The sequence below is a fragment of the Syngnathoides biaculeatus genome, chromosome 8, assembly GCF_019802595.1.
Source record: "Syngnathoides biaculeatus isolate LvHL_M chromosome 8, ASM1980259v1, whole genome shotgun sequence".
NCBI classification, from domain to species: Eukaryota; Metazoa; Chordata; class Actinopteri; order Syngnathiformes; family Syngnathidae; genus Syngnathoides; species Syngnathoides biaculeatus.
The window spans coordinates 19,476,094-19,498,622 of record NC_084647.1 but is presented as its reverse complement, the minus strand read 5'-3'; the positions used below and the strand labels follow the sequence as shown (position 1 = coordinate 19,498,622).

General features: G+C 43.2%; 1 protein-coding gene across 3 annotated transcripts in view; it reads left to right on the top strand.

The window, feature by feature from the left end:
• The window catches only part of cdon (cell adhesion associated, oncogene regulated), a 39,883-nt gene that overhangs the window by 4,917 nt on the left and 12,437 nt on the right, over positions 1-22,529 (top strand). For all 3 annotated transcript variants that reach the window (XM_061827946.1, XM_061827945.1, XM_061827947.1), the window contains 8 exons: positions 11,407-11,546; positions 13,574-13,852; positions 14,647-14,793; positions 14,875-15,018; positions 16,320-16,616; positions 16,725-16,997; positions 20,178-20,428; positions 21,530-21,704. In XM_061827946.1, the coding sequence (XP_061683930.1) occupies positions 11,474-11,546; positions 13,574-13,852; positions 14,647-14,793; positions 14,875-15,018; positions 16,320-16,616; positions 16,725-16,997; positions 20,178-20,428; positions 21,530-21,704 (1,639 nt within the window). In that variant the 5' untranslated portion in view covers positions 11,407-11,473. The remainder of the gene's footprint in view (positions 1-11,406; positions 11,547-13,573; positions 13,853-14,646; positions 14,794-14,874; positions 15,019-16,319; positions 16,617-16,724; positions 16,998-20,177; positions 20,429-21,529; positions 21,705-22,529) is intronic.

Here is a 22,529-nt window from a genome sequence, read left to right as displayed (position 1 = left end):
TTAAGTTGCTTTAAGTTTGTGCGTTTTGTATTGTTAAAATACAGCGTGCACATGTTTTTACATAAATGGGAATTTACTATTCGGAGGTTGAGAACAGATTAAACTCATTTACACTATTTCCGCTGCCAATTTATTTTTTTTTTTCTCAGAGGTCGAACAAATTGGACTTTGAATACTTCACAAGAACGAAGTATGTTCGAACTCCGAGGTTCCACTGTACACTGTATATATCGTGTTGCTATTTAAATGCTTTGTCTTCATTATATCCTACACTTAGTTTAGTGCCTCTTTAAAACCAATTGCTAGTAGGTTTTCAGTTATTGTATGAAAATGCCATGTTGAAAGGATAATACTGCTGTGATCCTTATATGGAGGCTTGTCTACCTATCAGACTTCTGCTGAAATCTTCCATCACGCTCCTGTTCGCTGTCAAGCCAGATAACTATCATTTGGTGGCTAAGACTTGCTACTCCTCCACTAAGATGGTATTCCAGAAAGAGCACAGAAATGTGGGATGGGTGCGTATGTGTGTGTTTACTTCAAATGGTTTTAGTAACAGTGTGTTTTGCAGGGGGGGAAAAAAATCGAATGTTGTCGAATTGTATTTTCTACATTAAAAAATTCGCCTCTCTCTAGAGTGAACCTCAGTTTGTAAAGCGTAGCTCACTTGTTTATTTTACCTCGCACTACATTCTGTCACTACGTTGACCCCTACCTCAGAGATGTCCCAAGAGCCCTAAAAACGGAGATAAATCTCGGATTTTTTTCCATCAATGTCACAATATTTTGACATTAGGAATGTCTGTCTCTCTCTCTCCAAATCGCCTCCCGATTCCTGAACAGCAGAATGATGCAAATTCAACTTCCCTGTTTTTTGACCTCCTTAACTCCTCTGTTGAACACTGGCAGCCCTCTGTTCATCAAGTCCTGGACCCCCACTGGATGGAAGCTGGGGGTTGGGGTAGTAGATGGTGTGTCAAAAAAAGCCCTCATGATCAAGAAGTGTCAGGGTGCTGATTGAGAACACCCAGCAGCTTGCAAGGGCACGAGAAGCGATTTTCCAAAATGGAGTACACATGATGGTCAACTAGTGAGGACCTACATTCATAAGATCAATACATTTAAAGACATTTTTACAAAATTCCAGAACATAGATGTTGTTTTTGAACATTTAGTTTGTCTTGGAAAGTTCGATGAAATGAGTGCTTGACACAAGTTTCATCCATTAATGTTAATTTTGTGCACATGTTTAGCATAAGAAAATAAGTTTTAAGTAGGGGGCACGGTGGATCAGCTGTTAAAGCATTGGCCTCACAGTTCTGGACCTGGGTTCAATCCCAGCCCCGCCTGTGTGGAGTTTGCAAGTTCACCCCGTGCCTGTGTGGGTTTTCTGCTCTTCCCACATCCCAAAAACATGCAACATTAATTTGACACTGTGAGTGCGACTGTTTGTCTCGATGTGCCCCGCGATTGGCTGGCAGCCAGTTCAGGGTTGCCCGTTGACAGCTGGGATAGGCTCCAGCACTCCCCACGACCCTCCTGAGGATAGGCGGCAAAGAAAGTGGATGAATGGTATTTTTAAGTGTCCCATGGCTGAAATTACACAGGAAATCGGCCACATGACTACTGAAATTTACGAAGTCGCACCTCGTGAAAAATGAGGAAAAAATAGTCCCTAAAGTTAGGTTCATTGATTGCCAAGAAATTGTGAGGAGGCACAAAAAAAGTCTCAATTGCCTATGCTACGCTACGTGATGTGCTACAATTCTATGCGATTCCGTGCTATGAAAGGCACGTCGCACATGCTCCTCCAATGTCCACTTTGACCCCATGGAAGCCTTTTCGCATTTTGTTTTTCTTCTGTGGAAGCCTATCATTCATTATTCGCTGCTAAACGTGAGTTTTGTGCTGTTTTGGAAATCCCCTAAAATGACACAAGATGCCGCCCTGGCTAAATGTAAAAGAAGTGCAGTCCTGTATTTGGTGACAAGGGAGTATGTTGTGTATGTGACGTGACTGCGACTGCGGGACAAACATCACAAGTTGGGGAGGAGTTTGATGTGCTGGAAGTTAGGGAGAGTGTTTTCTGCATTCCCATTTACAGTACATGAGCGGTTATGATGCAATTTTTTTTTTCCCAAAATCTAACCATCTGTAAACCATTCATTTTTAAGGGTATCCTGTAAGATGTTTTTTTTAAGTGTTTTGAGATCATAGTTTGTTGTATATTTATGGTTTAAACCATTAATATCGACAATTGAAGACATTTTTAGATGGACATCAATTCCAAGTCCAATTCCAGGATTACTGTAACAGCTTTCAAGAAATAAAAGAAGAAACATGGGCCCGTACAATTGCAAAGGCAAACAAGCAGCTTTTTTTCTTCAAGCAGCAGGAACAGATGTTCCGCAACAGCCGCTAGAAGGCAGGGAGGGTGAGGCGGTACCGGCTGGACGTGAGCCCGGCTCAGAGGGCTGCTGCTTCTCTGAGGTTTTGCTTGTTGGTGTAATGAAAATACAGACTTGGGCTAAATATACGTGGAGCACGATAAGGGGATGCAAACCACAAACACACAACTCGAGAACTGATCATGAAAATCCACGTCAAACTGGGTCTTCTTAAACCGGCTACAAACTAGTCTGAGCTGCGTGAAGCCGCCTCCTTAAGCCACGCTATTTGAAGTGACTATAAATATACTTTATTATGCACTTGGAACCATCTGAGGGAGCGCCTTTTGGCGAGCTGCAATACGCCGAATGTGCGTCGAACATGTTGCAGAACGCCACATGGACCAGACCGGGGGAGTGAAACAGCAGACTTTGATGCAAAACAAAAAGACCTTGTCATTATCGGGTATGGTTGGGGTTTATTGTGTCTGGTGTGGGATTGAATTCCTCTGCATCCTTAGCATCTTGCCATATTCAAAGATTCCCGAAAGTGACCCGACTAAATAACCCCCGGCAGCGGGCCCTAAGTGAGCTCGCCAGTGTCTTTTCGAGAGACCGCAATTTTCTATTTCAAATGTTTCGAAAGCCAACGAGTGCCATCTGATTTTGGTTTTGGCAGGGATCAGCAGGGCTATTCTGAGGCCAAAACGAGCGTCCACCGGCTGAAGCGACTTTTTGTGTCGGCGACAGTCCTGAATTTGTAGCCTGCTGGGCTTTGGGGGAAACTGCAGTCCCCATCAGCAGTAGTAGGCCTAATCGAAAAAAGGGCCGTTGTCACTTACCTGAAAAATACAAAAGCAACTTACAAAAGATGGTACAAGCTACACGAACCCATGCTTTCGTTCTATTAAGCTACTGAAATTTCTGGAATTTCAAATGTAGCTTTGCACAAAAGCTTCTAGCCTGGTGGAACCCCACTCCGTTCACATTTTACTAATATCACTAACTGCAGTGTTGTTACTGTACTTTTGCGGAATCCATCAAAATGATCCTGCGCCCAAGTTTGAAACGGTGTGAAGATTTAATTTCATTATTGCAGTGAATAAAAATTTAGCCTAGGCTGCCTCCCACCATGTTTTGCAGGAATGTAACATAAACGTTGATGTTGTTCTTTGTTGCTAAATTGCCATCTTCTTCTTCCATTACTGCTTTGTATTCGTCTTCATCGTTTCATCTTTTTTTTTTGTACTAGCAACACACAGCAAACAGAAGATGCTAAAACACAACTACTTAAGACACTAATATGGTAATAATGATTCAGATTTCAAACGATAATACAGTCCCTGATATTTAATCGCGGTTTATTGTTAAATCGTTTCATCGCAACTTCGCTTTATGCTACAATATGTACAGAAGCCCGCAACGCACATCTGTTATTTTATTTTTAGTTTTTTACCAGAATGCAAAAGGTGGGAGCAGAAGTACATTCCTCTGATGCCTTCTTTGTATTCTTCTACATTTCCACACCCTGTCTCTCCGTCATGCCTTGCACTGAGGTGCTAAATCTGGCAGTAATGTTAGTGTGAAACAGTAATATTTTCTGTAATATTTGATCGCAGTTTATCTGTAATGTAAATTGGAAATGGAAATTGTTTTATCCCAACATTGGTCTTTTCCCATTTGTTCCTGTTCTGATTTCTACAGAAGCCTGTTTTTGTGTGGCACGGATTTAGCATGATATTGGCTTACTCTTGGGTTCCGACAGTAGCACCCTACAAAAGATGGCACGTGCTTGACAAAACCATGCATTCCCTATTATTATGTTTCATGTGTTGTCGTGAAGTCTTGTTTTTCTTGGCCACGACTGAAACGTGTCGAGTTTTTAGACGTTCTGAGCTTGCGCCAGGAAGCCGAGACGCCACTGATGCATCTGTTTATTGACACCAGCCGGTTTGTTTTGTGATTTCTCGACTGGCGCGCGACAAGCAAAAGGAGTGAGGGTAAACATTGAGACAAACTATATGATACGTTTGCACACCCTGTTTGGGAATGCATATTTATCTTTGGGCGCTTGTTTGTTTGAGTTTTTGCAAGAGATTTGTGTGTCGGTGAGGAAGAATAATTATATTTAACCTCTTTGTTCTGGTTGGTCAACTGGAGCATTTGCAGACCAGGTTCTCCATCTTGTAAATCCTCGCCCTCCCCCTACTGCCGCAATGTGAGCACCATGAATCTGCTACACAGGCCCATTTATCACAAGCTTCTCCCTATGTCTGTTTTCTTTCTATTTTCTTTTTAAAAAAAAAAAGTTGTCTTTAGACTCTTTGAGCATTGGCCATGGATCTATCAGGAGGAGGCTGACCAGAGACTGTTGTCTCCTGCTTGTTTCCACGGAGACGTGCACTGATGGAATCCAGGAGCGTCGGGAGGAAGGTGGGGGTGAGTGGTGTCGGGTGGATGGCAGCTGGATCAGATCATCGCATGCCCCGCGCAACAGATCCCGGCTCCCACTGGTGATGGAGGAACTTCTGGCTAACTTGATCCTCCCCTTGCATCAACGCTTTTTCTCCCTCATCTCTGGAGTCAAGGCTGATCTGGAGGAATGTCTCACCTGGCGTAGGGAATCAGACTCTTGGCACATGTCGAGGGTATTATAAGACTCCCCGTGGGCAAGAAGGCCCCCTCGGGCGTTCCTCCTTTCCATCAGAATTACCTTTTGGTCGGAGCAGGCGTCCCGCTGTAGTCTGAAAGGCCTGTGAATTCAGCTGGAAGGACCCTGAGCGCTCCCACAAAGGGACCGGGTTGTTACTTACTTTGCAAAAGGTCCGGAGGTGGCCTTGTATGACGGCTGTACCCTGGGATCCGTTTCCCGTGTACGAGGCCCTTATTGAGTTTCGTCACTGTTGGCTAATCCGCCTCACGGCGGACCTTGGGAAATGAGCGTATCTCCCACCAGACCATGTTCCCCCCCCCCCCCCCATCCGTACAGATTCCCAGGGGAAACAAGACGTTGCTGAACAATATCCAATTAAGAGCAGCCTTACATACTGTACCATTCAGACTCGGTCCCACAGGCCTCCTCCCCTTCCTTTGCTTCTCTGCTCTCTCGGCCAAAAAGCCTCAGGGTGGAATTAGTGTTGTCTCCCGAGTCTCGGCCGTGGCACTTTTGGGGAGGGTCTGAGTGTGGGGATAGGAGGTGAAGGAAGGGGGGACTGTGTGTCCTTGGTAAACAGGGCTTTGTGAGATGTGACTGTCTGATCCCGCAGGCCTCTGGCTTTCATTCCTGATCCTGCTTCGCAGCAATGCCGTCACGGCCGCGGTGTCTTAGGGTTCTGAGACCCGCTTGGCCTCTCCATCACCCCTGCCCTGTCTCAACTGTCAACGCTTTGTCTTCCTTTAGCTTGCACCCTCCACTTGTTTAATGACTTTCCCCTCTTGCAGAGTGGTCTCCTCTTCTACTGCAGCTAATTCTCTACGTTGATTCCAAATCACGCCTCTTTCTTTAAGTTGATGAAGCACATGGTGTTCGCCTGGTGCTTCCTTCCACTCATTAGGTTCCTTCATTGCCCCAGGCTGCCTCGACGCAGCCATTCTGACCAATAATGGACCCCCTTATTCTTTACCGCAAGGAGACAATTCTTTGAAGTACAGTGGCGGTACATTGACAATACTCATACAAATAGTGGTGTTTTGGGGTGCTAGAACAGATTAATGGCACTTTATTTAACTTCAAATGGAAGAACTGATTTTGTATAGATGTAAATTGAGTTAAAAAGCTTGTTCATCAAATGAATACAATTTGTAAGTCTAGGTACCACTGCAGTTGGGTCTGAATCAACAGTCAATGTATTGACACAAGTGGATGGCAATGCTGGCGGTATCGCAGTCTGAAAGGCAGCTCAAAAGGGTGGTGCTGAAGCGTCGGGGTGGGGGCTTGGCAACTTTTCACCTCTTTGTACCCTCATCTCCTTCTCCAGTTTCCCGTCTTCTTGTTTTTGCGTTTATCTCCAATCATTGCGTCTGTCCTTCCCGCTGGCTTTGCCTCTTTGTTGAGTTGAGGAATGCAGGCTCCCGTCGTAGAACCGAGGGGCGAGTGCGGGCAGGTTTGGGGTATAGCACGCGGGTCGGCTTCTGCTCGCAGGTCATCTTAGTGGACCGTCACACTAGGAGCGACCTTAAACTCATCCCCTTTAAATGGTCCTCTCCCTCATTGCCAAATTGTGTCATGCAAACGTATGGATTCGATTTCTGGGTCAGTATGAGTGCATTGAGAAGATTTGATCTCATTCCCATTGGCCCACATTGTTTGTCGTTGCCTTCCACTCGGCTGTGCAGTCTTGTGAAGCTGAGTCAAGAGCGCCAGTTGTGACCTGTTCTGCCTCTGCCCCGCGGCTCTTTGATGCTCCACCACATCGCTTTTTATTGTCCCTGTTTACTCAATGAGACAAGGATATGGGCTGGGCCCACATGGGGGCTGATGAGGCTTTAAGGAGTTCCTGCAGGTGCTCTAACACCCCCACCCTCCTCATCCCAGCCCCCGCACACTTGAACCCACCACCCCCCACTCCTCTGCTTTCCCCGAGGGCAACCTGTCAGCGTGGTTATTTTCTCCGGTGTCAGGACCTTAACTCCAGGGGCTGTGGTATGGATGGTGCTCACCCTGTGTTGGAGTTCAGTAGCAGAGAGCACAAAAACAGTGCACATCTCTTACAAGAAGGCTGAATGGCGGCATTAAAGAAATATGTTAAGATTTAGTATGTTTGTTGAGGAAAAAAATCTTTTTTTTTTTTTTTTTTTTTGCCTGGACAGGTTAAGCCAGGTGCCAATCAAGCATTTCTTAAACCTCTCCATCACCTCTCCTTCCTTTAAAAAAATAAAATAAAAAATTTCCAAGAAGAGCTTCCTGACACTTAACACGTTTATTTCAGTAAATCTCTGTGTATGTGTAACAGAAAAATTATAATACCTTTTGAATTTTGCTATTGTGGCGATGTCGTTTTAGTGTTAGCATTGATCCTCATGATACTTAGCATTACTTCTTGTTTATATTTACGCATTTGGATTGTGTGCGGTATGGTATGTGTCGGTTGTGAAAGCGGCCCTGGCAATACATTTGACATTGGGTAATGGATTGTACATTAGTTTAAAGATGTGTGGCTTTGGTTGACTCTGAATCACCTGCATTTTGTTCCTTGATGTTTATTGACCAGACAGGAACCGTTAGCCGAGGGTTTTGTTAATGCTAGTGCTGCTGTTAACGATGCTTGTGGCTTACAATTGTTCATGTAGTTTATATATCAGCTTGTAAAAAGAAGAACTGTCTTGTATTGCTTTATGACTCCAAATCAACTGCTTTTTATCCGTCAGCAGTCGTATTGGCATTAAAGTTACTGTTCTGATTTATGTATACGTTTGCTCTTAGCATAGAGGTTTTTGCAGTGCCTGGAGCATTATGTTATGACTAGTTGGCTAGTTATAAATGTGATTTTTGTTGCCATAGTGATGCTTCATCAGTCCGAGCACGTCTTGGGTTGTGTTAGCATAAGCTTCTTCACGAACTGTTATTGCAGTAAGACGAGTATTGTACTTTAAAATAATGACGGGGTCCATTTGTATTTCCGACAGTGGGTAGAAAGTAAATAAGACTTAACAACTGTTGCAGCTAAAACACAACAATTTCTTACAGCTAGTCTTGACGGGAAAGGTTGTGTCACCCTTGGCATTTTTGCCGCCAGCATCAGTCGGATCCTCGCTAATGGGATTTTGGGGGTGACACTAGATATCCTAGGGGTGTGTGTCTTCATGGTGGCGGATGTCAAGGAAAGTCAAACAGATAAGCGGAAAGATGGATGCCCTCGTATGTTTCCTCGCTGTGCCAGATGGATAGGCCTGATAGGCAGCTGTGTGTGTGTTTACACAAGAGCGACCGGTCGCCATAGTCCTTGCAGGAACTGACAGGAGGCGGTTGTCGTATAAAGCAGAGGTGGTGTAAACTTTTGTGCTCTTGAGCCACATTTGTTAAGGGTTTTTTTTTTCCAATTGACATGGAGCTGGTCAGTTGTGGATGCAGTATCAAAAAGGGTTAGAGTTAGGTTAGGGTTGCAAAATTACGTATACTGGTCTCTATTTTAACACCATTAAGTGTCTATATGAAATTCTTCATTTCGCTATTTTTTTTATTCTACAGTGGTACCTCTACTAAAAAATTCAGGTTACGAAATGCATCCTCAGAAAAATATTGTTTCTAGTTAGAAAGGAAAATTCAGGATACGAAAGGCAAAAATAGGTGCTGGATATGCAGCCCCAATATTCCACCAAATTTAACCATCCTGTATATTAGTTCGTGTGGCGCGATAGAGCTGCTCTCTTATCGGCTATTCCTGTAACATCTTTCTGGCATCCCATTGGCGAGGAGAGACGTCACTCTTTACACAAGATGGTTTTCGTTTCCCTTGGATACTCGACTGTCACCGGATCATGCTAGCACACATAGGAAAAGTATTTTTGCAAATTTACCAAAAAAATTGTGTGGAATTAAATTGTGTGCGTGCGTCCATTTGTACATATATTTTCTCTCAGCTGTCAAACATTTGCCTCCTCCTTACGGAAAATTCACTTTACGAAACGACTTCTGGAATTAATTAATTTAGAAAGTAGAGGTACCACTGTTTTGTATACAATAATTTCAAATCAAGTATTTAGCAATATTGAAGTTCATCATTTTTTTCATTTCATAAACATTTCTCATTGTATGTCTTATGTCACCATTTTGGGGGAAAAAATATCTTAAATTAATGTGAACTTTTGCAAGAATTCTCAGTGGTCCTGATTTAAAAACGGAGCAGCCCTTACTGTGGTCTTTCCCGGTTTAGATGCAAAGTGTTACCGGTCGCATTATAGGCCTTCGTGTCTTATTATTGTAATTAAGATCATGAATCCAGCAAGCCCGGGCGCCTGTCACAGCATGTGGTGTGGCGATGGGGGTTTGATTTGAGACGCCACAAAGTATACTTGACGCCAGATTATACAGTAGCAGGCTGAAATCCAAACTCTGTCGCCTTTAGCGCTATTGTTTCTTTAAGCACTTTTACACCTGTTTTTCCTGGAGTGTGTGTGTGTGTGTGTGTGTGTGTGTTGTGTGTGTGTGTGTGTGTGTGTGTGCGCGCGTGTGAATGAATGGATGTGTGAAAATGTGTGTTTGAGTGTAGCCAACTACAGTAATTACTTTCACTATTAATATTGAACAGATTACGTTTTGCCAAATACATTTCCTTAGTTTATCTTCCGCACCCATCTCGCCTGTAGGACCCTAACCCCCACGCTCCTCATCTTTTTAATTTGCCCCCTTGGCTTGGCTCTTCCGCTGAAGCACAGGCATCAATATCACAGCTGGGCGGCCATTGTGGGGCTCAAGCCCTGGTAACCGAGGAGGAACCCCGGGATCAAAGCTTGGCCTGCATTACCCTTGGAAAGAGGAGGAGGAGGAGGAGGAGGAGATGTAGGAAGGGGTGTGCTTGAAAAAATATGGAGGAATGCTCGTAATTACGCAACCTTTTTTTTGACTGCTCCAGCCAGGACCGGCGAAGGATGTCAGGCTAGAGTGAACCTAAGAGGAGGCAGAGTGGTGTGACAAGAAAGTGATATGAAGAGAGAGGATGCACACTGAACTGACACTCCATGACGTAGATCTCCAAAGTCCCGCCAGATTTATATTTTTGCACACTATCCTACCGCATATTTGGGGTTAACTATTCTTTTTCTCTTTCTGAAACACCCAGACATGACACAAGATGCCCTCGTCTAAATAGAGATTGGTGTCAAAGAAGTACTGTGATGCCTTGATATACAAAATAAATGTCAAGATCATGCTAATACTTAGATATGTTAAATGTCCTGTGGCATATTGAATTGCTTCTACCATGTTTCTGTCTTCAACAGCATGGTGATAGTGGTTGAGCACATTTGCTTCACTGTTCTAAAGATCAGTTTAATTTCTGCTTCAGCCTGACTGTATGGAGTTTGCATGTTCTCACTGTGCTCCCCCCGGTGTCTTCTTCCCAGATTCCAAGAAGATAATGGAAGATTACATTGTCCATAAGTGTGAATGTTTGTGTATATGTTCCGTATGATTGGCTGGCAATCAATTCAGGCCCCCGCCCAGGATAAGATGCAATTCAAAGTGTTTTTACATGAATTAAGATAAACCCCTCCCGCCACATGTCTACAAGGAAACAGACACGAAGACACATACAGGTTAAAAAATGATGACGTATCGACCGATGACACACTCCTTAAACACACACACGCTAGTTAAAAAAAAGAATTTCAAAATGACCTGAAACCTGAGGCTCTGCACAGACCATCTATGTGAGGAGCTCCATGCATGTCAATGAGTTAGCTGCAGAAGCATTTGGAAAAAGTTAATTATGTAAGGGGGGAAAATGAACAAAATGAGTTCTTGCGCTTAATTTTGATTTGCTATTCAGCAGTTTTGTGCTATGTTTGAATCGTTATTTTTATGTGTGAGTGCCCTTGGCATTGGAAGAGTGGGTTTTTTAATCGATATATTAGTGTACAACATATATGAAGATACTCTGATGTGCATTGATTCCATTAAAAAAAAAAAAAGTATGGACATGTTTTGTATTTATTTAAAATGACATTTTTGTCCTATATCTATGCGTAGTTAGGAAGTCTGCAGTTCTTTGTAGCCTGCTGGTAGAACTGACAAAAAATTGTGGCTTTCTGCTTTGCTTAAATGGTCCATTCCTGGATTGGAAAATGGATTCTGGATGTTTCATTAACACGAGTTAAAGTGAACCCTGCTCATCCGTCCATTTTTCTGTATGTGGTCTAAAGTAGAAAAAAATGTGGACATCCCTGCTCCCTGGGGTGCGAATAGAGGGTCAAGTGGTGCGTTGTGAAGAGGATTAGAGAGATGTTCTCTATTGTTTCCTCTCGTCACCGTGACGACAAGCTGGTGTCTGATGTTTTTCTTTTACTCCTCCTCCTCTTTCAGGTTGGCCAATCGGAGGAGGGCGTCCACGCCGGGCAATCACGGCCGCTGGCAGGGGTCCGAGGGCGCCATGGACATTGGCCTCAGGGTCTTCCTGTCTTCTGTGCTGTGTCTCAGCAACTTGCTGCTCATCAGCTGCAATCGTAAGTTACTTTCCGTAAATTAACTCTACCACCACACCACCTCTACTTGCGATCCATCAATCCATACATCTGGCGATCTTCCTTACCTTACTCTGCTTGATACTTCCCTAACACTTCCTGTTCTATGGTGCAGTGGTTCCGTTGCTCACTGAGCTGACATCATGCAAGACCTCATCTGAACTTCCGCTGTCAAAATGTTTGTGCGACTTTTAAGAGACAAATATTTACCGTGAAGGGTTTTGCTGGGTGGTTCCAAATTTTACAACTTCCATTTCCAGTCATACTTTGTGAAGGGGTTCATTTGAGGATAAAGCAGTGTAACAAATATGCATATTTGTTGCTTTCACGGCAGCAAAGTACAGTTCCTCACTCACGTCTTTGTGTGCTTTATGTGTGGCAGTCCACTATTGAAGACTTCTTGTTACTTCCATCTAAACTGACTTCCTTTACCAAATTCTTTAACAACATTTACACCAAGTCATACTATTAAGTAACTCAGTTAAGTTGTTTGGTTGCAAAAATAGTCAGTTTGTAGCTGTCAAGGCGGCACGGTGCAAGACTGGTTTGCACCTGGGTTCAATGTTCCCTCCAATTTTTTCCGTGTCTGAGCAAACACATTAAGGCCGTGAGCGCTCCTTTTGACCACTGTGAGCAACATCAGACCTATGCAGTGTGGTCAGATCAGTGTCATCCAATGAAGTTACACACCTCTTTAAAAGGTTCAGATTACATTCCCGTCAGGACATTTTTAAGAACAATTTTGTTTTTGCAAACCTCCACTGAAAATGTCAACAAACAAAAAAAAAATACAATGACAATACAAATACATACCAAGCCAAGTATTAACTATAAATGTGAAATGTCGCTTCCAACTTTGTTTCTTTGTTTTGTTTTGTTTGTTGTTTTTTTTTTTAACCCACAATGATATCCCCGTTTGATTTTCTTGGTGTAAAACTGAATTATTGCTTGCAGAATATCTTTCGCAATGCATGTTGAAAGCTGAATGATGCTCCCAAACAGTTTTAGGGTTAATGTTATGTTGCCTGCTATATTTCAAATACAGAATTAGCTTTTTGGACAATGTATCGTCTGTGCTTTCATCCTCAATCAGGCTGTGCCAAGGTGGAATTTTAACATTCTACACCATTTCATCCTGTACTTTCTACTTTGGCTTCAGACCAGACCTTTTTGTACTCAAAAAAAGAGAAAATCTCGTCCAGTTTCACCACTTTTTCTTCAATTATTCACATAACCCTGTTCGTAATTGAGTGTACCGCTTTAAAATGGAGGGGGGGGACGGTGTCAGGTAAACGAGGAAGTAGAGTGTGTGGCCCGGTGCGGCCAAGCACCAGCTCTTTGTGAGAGGCAGTGTGCTGCTGTGTTTTAAAAAAAAAAAAAAAGGAAAAAAAAAAGACATCACCCTATAGTTCAGTGCTCTGGATCTGTTTTCCTCTGCGACAAGTGCGCAAATGCGCAGTTGCGCAGCTCAGAGGGAACATTGGCTGGGATCAAATCCAGCCTCACTTCTCCGGAGTTTGCATGTTCTACCGATGTCTGTGTGTGTTTCCTCCACATACTCCAGTTTCCTCTCACATGGTTGATTAGTGAATTGTATGGGATAAGAATATGGGGAAAAACTACTGCAGTGTACTGAATCCACAGTAGGTAAAAGGTGATATAGCGAGGGAACACTGTAGTCTTGAAAAAGAAGTGCCTTTTGTTTTTGGAAAAAAAGGACATCATTCCTGTTTGTCGTCCAAACCTAAGTTAGAGTGGAGTAATTGGTTTAGTATGTGTTTTTCATTTGGCGGACCATGAAGTTCTAGCGTGTGGACCCCTTGGGAGCGGGGACCCCAGTTTGAGAATCTCTATTTTACTGTGGCAATCTCCTCTTCTATTGATGTCTATCTATGTATGAAGTCCATGGCCATCCTGCCTACACGCGCATCACATATCAGGATTTACCGGTGGCGGTGGAAATATGTTTTTTCCTCCCTCCATTCATTATCCCCTTTTTCCTTCCTCAGTTCAATACCCATCTTTCCTCTCCGAGCCCGCCTCACTGGTGCAGAGTCCAGGGTCGGTGGCTCACTTGCGATGTGCCATCAACCACCCGTCGGCGGCGCTGTCTTGGCGCTTCCGAGGTGCACCCCTGCTCCCCGACACCCTGCCCGGCGTGGAGCTGAACGGCGAGACGCTCACTATCGCCTCCCTTCAGCGTGCCCACAGCGGCCTCTACCAATGCGTGGCACGCTCGCACAACGGGCTGGCTGTTGCCAGCCGGTATGCACGTGTGGCTTTGGCAGGTACGTGGGCTTCCCTTTCCACTCTCCTTAAAGCAGAGGCATGGAAATTTTAAAAGGGTTGTATAGAAATCTAATTAATTGATGAAACAAAAAAGTAAAAGACAAATTATTTGATTGCAGTCAAAAAGACAAGTGTGTGTTTGTAAAAAAATGTAAACTCTTCCAATTACATATTTCGATACCAAAATTCTGAGAACACTGACTACTACTTAATAAAGGGGAAATCCAGTGGTTTGCATTAATAATGTATCCAATAGATCATGTAATATGTACTCTATCGCGAGTCACATGACCTACGTGATTGTATGTGACGAGTTACGTGCCGTTCCAAATGGTCAATTACATGGGACACCATTATGCCCAGCGCTGATTTCTCTGATTTATCCTCATCGGGAAGAATCGCGAAAATGGCACCGCCCCTGAAAATTCGTAATTTTTGATAAAAGTCTTCTCAAAACACTATTAAATGAGAGAGGATTTAAGATCACTTTGTCAAGATAGAGTACATATTACATGACCTGTGGATTCATTGTTAATGCAAACCACTGGATTTCCCTGTAAATTAAGAATGTATTTGTAATTTGTTGCCTTCTACCACTGCATCAAAGCAATGAAGCAGCTAGACAAGTCAGGAAGTTTCTTTTAGAAAGGGGCGAGGACGCCTGCCACTGACTGGCGACGGGAAGGAAGCTGAAGGAGTTTTGACATCCTTAATGAGCCTTTGGGTTTTCCGTTTCGGTGTCATAACAGCGCTCGCCACTTCCTAACATTCCGCTCTCTTTTGGACCCCGCAGAGATATCGGAGTACCGAGACAGCCGGCGGCGTACGCTCTCCGTCCAGGAAGGTGGCGCGGCAGTCATCGAGTGCCCTCTGCCCCGTAGCATTCCGCCAGCCTTCCCCAGGCTACGAGTGCGGGGCGAGCAGTTGGAGGTGTCCACAGGTTGTTCATCTTTTTCTCTTTTAGAATTTCATATCGAATTCTAATTTGTTGTTCACCAGATAAATTCTTCTACATTTTTAGACGACTGCTTAGTTCTTCCGTCTGGAAACCTCCAGCTCCCATCTGTCTCTGCGCGTCATCAAGGAGTTTACAAGTGTGGCTCATACAATCCTGTCACGGGACAAACCGTCACGCAGACCCACGGTACCAAAGTTTTGGTCCGACGTAAGTCCCACTGCAATTCCTGTTTTTAGTGCAAGTTGCACACAGTGGGGCTGACTAGTTTTTCACATTCATCCGGAATGGGAGGCGGACAACTTTTTAAACGATGTCATTTTCGAAGTGCGTTTGCCTCATCTGCCAGTGGAGTGAAATGTGTCACGGCATTTTCGAACTGTTTATGGAAAATACAACACCAACATTCCGCCGAAAAGCAAGCTGAGAAAGAGAAAAGTGATCGAACTAAAATCCCAATTGGCCGCAGAGCAAAATCTCTGCTCCGTAAAGGAGTACAGTTACACAACGCTGTGAAGCCATGGCTGATGTGTGGTAGAACATTGGAGATTGTGTTGCTCACTGCAGTTGGACGAATCCACTGACGGGAGTGACACAGCCCAGGTGTGCTTTTTCATTCGTATGGTGTTTAACATGAACTCACATAGTTACAAAAAATGTTTAGGGTTTACTATGTTGTGTTGTGCAATATTGGCTCATGTGGTTATGCAAGGCACACAACCGTACATTTAAACATAAAGAATCCTCAATAAAATAAATATGTTGTGCATTTTTGTAGTGGGTAAATTTCTGGGACTTGGTCATTTTATTGCATTGTTGGTCGTTCTAAAAAAAAAAAACGTCAGCGCCCCCCCCTCCTATGCCCTGCGAATGAAACGACCGTATGAATAAGAATATGCACACAGCAGCAACAATGCTGTTAACTATTCTTGCTGACAATTAGGTATTATCTATATACTGTATATAGCGTTCACTTTTCATGTACATTTGACATTTACACCACCATATAGAGTATTTATTCATCACAGTTGTTACGTTCCATTCCACTGATTTATTCTTACTGCGGTTCACATTCACTTGTTTATATATAGCACATTTGTATATTTTAGGATCAAAAGTTAGTTGTAGTTATACTGTAATTTAACTTATTCATGTATAGTTGCCGCATAGAATGCTGCTGGCTATTGTTGCTGCCTTTTTGCTCACATCTTTTTCCATAGTATTCATTATAATTGGTATTTTTATTTTGTTAGTATGACATTTACAACTGCATTTCCTATGTATTTTTGTGCCTTTGCCACATCTATCGCTGCTGACTAATTTTGTGGCAGTTCACATTCACTTGTGCATATGTATCGAATCTATTCATGTTCACGTTGCCATTTACATGTACATATAGAATATTAAATGCTATCCATGTAGGGTTTTTAATTTTAAATTACATTACAATCACTTCTGAATTTTGCCCACTACAAGATTCATATAGGCTTATGCTCCTCTATTCTACTTAGCTGCAGACTCCCCCTCCTCTCCGTTGAGGATCGTTTACCCTACTGGCCCTGTGAATGTGACACTGCAGCAGTCCCAGTCGTACACGTTGGAGTGCGTCATTTCTGCAAGTCCGGCGGCGGCCTCGTCCACGTGGTTCAAGAACGGCAAGCGTGTCGAACTGGGGCATTTGCTGCGACGCCTGCGTGGCAATCTGGAATTTGTCAGCGTGACGGCGGACGACGCCGGGGTGTACGCCTGCGCAGCTGAGAGCGAGCGAGGGACAGTTATGAGTGCTAACTATACTGTCACTGTTCTTGGTGAGGAATTTTAGTTTTGTAGCTCGCCAAATAACGGACTGTGGACCCACAATTTGAGAACCACTGTCGTATAAGTCTGATGGGAGTCTCCCCCAACCCCCTTTGCAGAACCCACGTCCATCTTGGAGGGCCTCACTGACCTGCAGTATGCCTCACCCGGTTCCACCATTCATTTCAGTTGCACTGCTGCTGGAAACCCCGCCCCCAACGTCACCTGGCTGTTCAACGCCGAGCCCTTGTCCGCCTCGCACCGCATTCGGGTCTCCGGAGGCCAGCTCGTCATCGCAGGTGTGGTGCCGCTGGACCAAGGCGTGTACCAGTGTCTGCTGGACAACGGCATCGGGTCAGCGCAGTCGTCGGGAATGCTAAGGGTGCACTCGGGTAGGTTTCATCGTCTTAGAAATGCTGAAAATTTTTCAAAGAGTATGTAAACAATTATTATGTGACATTTTGAGTACATACTATATAACAGATGGATCCCATGTCCATCACAAAAGGATATACGAAAAAGCCTCAAGGACCCACACTCCGAATAGTACAGAAAGTCAGCCATTTCGGTTTCGGAGCTGCTGGGTTGGGTAACTTTGGCTTGTATGGATAATGCCGAGGCTCAAAAAGCCTCCACTAGTGTGTTAAAAGTTGCTTGCTGTCACTTCCAAAGTGATGCGCTCAGCGAAAATAAAGAGAAAGTGCAAAGGAAAGAGTTAAGTCCTGAATGGCTGGAGGGAGTCCTCACGTTTTGGGGGGGGGAGCGGATTTGCGCCAAGGCCGCCCTCCTTTCCAGAGCTGGATCGTGAGAGTGAGCTTTGTGCACGCCGCCCGGGGATAAGCCCCCGCGGACGCTGGAATGCGAGAAGTAGCCATGAAGGGTTAGGACTGGGAGCAGACCACCCGGCTGTCAACGTGGTACACAACTGCCTTGTATTTACTTCGTGGTGTCCTCCCACTCCTCCGTTCACTCCTTCTTTCACTCCATCCATCCATCCATCCCTGCGTTGTGATTCCACTGGAAGATGCAACCAGAAAGCATGTGAAGCTGATAAGGGCGTTTGTGTTGGGAGATACCAGCTAGTGAACTTAGCCACCATCCCCCCCAAAACATTCCACTCGGACAGCAACACTGGAAAAACTCAAATCTTACCACGCAGTTTTTGTGTAAGAGCATTTTACTTGGTCCAAGGATCTAATTCCTTAAATTTACTTTTTGAGGAAGCAAGATCGAATTTTCCTCTTGTATTGAGGGATTATTGGCTTAAATGAAGTAATATGCTCCTCATTTAATTTTTTTTCAAGGACAGTTTTTGCAGTGAAGTCAGTTGTTCAACTTCTTACTGACCTCAGAGTGTTTGTGCATCACGTTGTTCGGCAAATATCTAGCTGCAACTTTTAGATAAGCTGCCACTGTGGCCTGTACCCAAAGAGTAGCTTTCTTGAAAATGTGGACCACATTCGTACCTCATGTGACATTACACTATGTTCCCAGCAACTTTGGCAATCACGTTTCAGACCTCAATGGACAACTGGCCTGACACGAAACAACGTGGGGGGACAGGATAAGAGAACGTTATAAGGCATAGCTAAACGTGGAAGAGGTTCGTAGTGGGAGGGGAAGAATACATATCTCCACAGTATCTCATAATTTTAGCACGGTCTGTCACACTGGGTGTGGTCTTTCGCCCCCTTTAGCAATATTTTGTGCCGTTTTTCGCTGGGAACTGGTGTATATTGTAGCTGTTCCAGGATGTGGCAGTTTATGAACATGATGGGATACGGTGGGTTGCATTCTAATTTGTTCTACTACATCTATGTTTCCTTGATTAGAATGTGATACATCTCTTATTTTGTTACCCTACACAATCTTTACCCTTTTTTCTATTTTTTCGTTACCAATTAGTAGGGTTCACATGAACTCTGTATTGATACAGGATACCAAAAGCCCTGCAGGAAAGATCTTTTTCAAAATGTCATCACAATACACTGGTGCCTTGAGACATGAGTGACTCAACTTTTTCGAGACGCAAATGGTCCTTTGAACAATTTTTCTTTTTTGCTTTACCTTGCGAGCACAGACTTGTGATCCAAGCGCTAAATAATGGCAGTGAAATCAATTTAACTCTTCACAATACACATAAGCAGCAACTTTGGCAAATAGTGAACATATTTTCAAAAAGGCTTCAAGTGGTTTTTAACCCTCCAAATTGAATCTTACTGTCAAAGTGAACATACAACTGAGAATTACTGTGTGAAACAGCAACTCTCGACCACCCTTATGCTCATGCTAAATAGCGTTGATGTTGCACAGTGTGGCAACAGGCCTCCATGTATTTACACATGTAGATGGACTATAACTGTACTCAGTGATATATTCTTTATCCACTGAAAAGATCAACTAATATTGGTGCCATACTGAATAGCCAAGAGGAGTTATATATCTCAAAAAAAAAGTTTTAAAAAGTAAACGGTAATTCTACTGTCTTCAGTTTGCCAAGGTTCGGAGACTGAAAAGAGCAGCACAATGGCCACAAAAACCATTTAATTCTTTTATATTCCATTTAATTAGGATGTTAATGTAGAACACTATGGAATCCTGCTTTTCCTCATTAACACATTTGAACAATTATGTAATTTCAATTCATTGCATTAAAAAAAAGAAAGAAACGTGATTTGACCTGTGGTTGTTTTCAGTTATGAATGCGGTCACAGAACCAATTACTGTAATTTCATATCTTAAGGCAGTACTGTACTTCACATTTTTGCTGGAAATCTGTCCAGGCTTTGTTCTAGTGATCCTTTTCCTCTGAAGCAACGTCACAACTACGTACATATTCTCTTTCCACTATTTTAATGGCCGGCGTGTGGAATGTGTGTCAGCTGGCGGCGTTCCTGGGAATCGGGTTTAGTGTTACCAGCTTCCTGCCTGTTTACCTTGCAAAGTGTAGCAGTACCATGCTCACACACGTGCGCACACTCACTAAGTCATTCACACACACGCACGCATTGTCTCTGACCAATTATGTTAGAGTGATCTGAAAGTCACCGTAGTTGGACAGCTGTCTTCAAACCATCCAATGCAAATCAAATGTTTTCCAAAACTATTTTTTAAAATGTTATTTTAATTTTGGCAGAAAATTTGAACCCAAATTACAACTCAATTTTAACAACATGATTATAACAATTTTTTTCATCTGATCCCTCAGTTATGAGCATGGGCACTGAACAAATTAACCTGGTAAGTTATTGCCACAAAGTAAATACATTAAATTAATATGGGACACAATTGATGTGAGTATTTTTGCACAGCCCTCAACAACATATTCCGGTTTCTTCGATGGCCCCGCAGAGTTAAATACTCACCCCTGGTAAATAACCGGTGTATATATATTTTTTTTAATCAGACTTCCGGTCCACATCCGCATATACTGTATGTCAGTTTGAATTTTTCAAATATCATACAAGTTATCAAAGTTACGGCTCGCCGACCCCAGTTTAAAAACCACTGTTGGATCGAATGTGTTTTAGTTACTGTAAAAAAAATGTATCTTCCTAATTTTTCTCTCCCAGAATTGAACCCCGACGACATTTGGCCTTCGCTGCCGCCCATGCAAAGCGATGAGGGCAGCGAGCACTTCCTGGTTGAGGAGGAACAGGACGCAGATGAGCCGCCGTTTGAGAGCGGCGACCGTCTCACGCCTGACGCACCCATCATCACCAGCCCGCCCCAGACCCACAAACCCGACGTGTATGACCTGGAGTGGCGGGCGGGGCCCGACGGCGGGAGCCCCATAAACGCTTATTTTGTCAAATATCGTAAGGTCAGTTGCATTACTGTTGCCCTATGTATGACTGTAGTCATAAGTTCAAAAAGATGAAGAATAAACCAATGCGCCGCGGGGGAGATCATCTAATAGAATTCAGTTCAATTCATCAAACTGATGTGTGGTGAATTGGAGATGACATTTAAAAAAAAAAAAAAAAAAGTATTTTAATAGTAGTAAAGTGAGGAGTTTCCTTAAATAACAAATCCATTCTCAATTGTATTATTCATAGTTGAATTTACTAGACGCAATCAGCCATTTATGAAATGAAAGGAGCTGTTTTTTATATATAAATGTATTTATGTGAAGTTTAATATTGCTTACTTGTATGCAACATAAATTTCATTTTTAATTTGTACTTCTTTTTTATTATTTTGACATTTTATATATTCACTGACTCAGGAGAGGCTCTCCAGTTTCATTGTATAGTTGTATAATGACAAAAATGGTGTTCATTCATTTGCAAATGATGTGAATTAAATTGTGTGTAAAATTATTTAAAATGTTTTAAAGGAATAATGAGTAAGATTGTAATTTGATAAAATAGTACATAAACTTAAAACAGTCTTCAGATTTATAAAACATTTAATTATAATTAAAATTGGGTGAAAAAAAAAAATCCATCCTTTTTCTGAGTCGCTTATCCTCACAAGGGTCACGGGAGTGCCAGAGCCAATCCCAGCTGTCAACAGCAGGAGGCAGAGTACGCCTGAACTGGTTGCCAGCCAATTGCACTAACTATCACACTTAGGGACAATTTTGAGTCTCCAACTTGTGCGTGTTTTGGGGATGTGTGAAGAATCCGGGGTGCCCGGACAAAACCCACGCAGGCACGGGGAGAACATGGAAACTCCACACAGGCGGGGCCGGGATTGAACCTGGGTCTTCAGAACCAGGCCAGCGTTCTAATCAGTTGTTCCACCGTGCCGCCTGAAATAAATGTTAAATTCAAGTTTTTTATTGGTTATAACAAATGAATTGCAGCAATTATAGCAATATTATATATTAATACACCACCACTTTTGAAGCTCATTATGTTGCCACTCCTTCCTGTTTGGAGGTTTCCAATGGGTGTTTGTATCCTTTCCCGTTGCTCAGGTGGACGAGATGGCCACGGTGATGGAAAGCTGGCTGACGGTGCGAGTGCCTGGCAGCGAGCGCTCTCTGCGTCTCGCCGATCTCGAGGCGTCCAGCTTGTACGAGGTGCTCATGGTGGCCCGAAGTTCGGCGGGCGAGGGCCAGCCGGCCATGCTCACCTTTCGCACTGGGAAAGGTAAAGAACGCCGGTGGTAGTAGTAGTACTTGTCGTCCTTGTGGTATTAGTAGCAGGAAAAGCAATAAGTGGAGAAGTACTTTTTTTTTTTTTTCCTCCCTAAAACAAACCACAATTGGCTGTGCATCTCGAGAAAAATACTTGACCGCAGCCAGAAAAAGCAGTACAAGGTATGCGGCACAGCGCCAGTTTGCGAGTGGGTATATGATTGTAGGAAACCGCCGGGGACGTGACACTTTCCAAATCGGACGCCTCCTTGCTCCGAAATATCTGAGCCGTCCACAAAAGAGCTTTGTATTTGGTTTTGTCCAGTGTCCCTGCTTTATTACATTTCCAGTCATCCTTTATCAGGACGTGTCTCCATTCACTGTCGGGAAAGAACAACTCCCTCAGTCTCAGCACGCTGGGAACAAGTTTTTCAAATCGAAAATAATAGCAAAGAATTATCCATTTCGCGGTCAAAGTGGCATGATTGTAACGAGTGTAAAAAAAGTGATCACTAAAAAAGGATGAGAAAAGTTCACTCATTCTAGTTTGTCAATTTATTATTGACCTGGCCTCAAATGTTCCAATTCCGCTACTGTGCCCTTCAAGTTCAATTGTGTATTTAAAATGTATACACTAAATTGTTTTGATAATGCCACATTTAATTCCAATAATTTAATTGCTATATTTAATTAATTATTAATTGTTTGAATATTACATAAAATGAAAAAATGCACATGCAAAATACTTTTAGGTTTGATTTCATTATGTATGACTCACTTATTATCCCTTAATAAAATGAGAAGTAAATCAAATATAGTATGGTGGGCCAACTGGGAA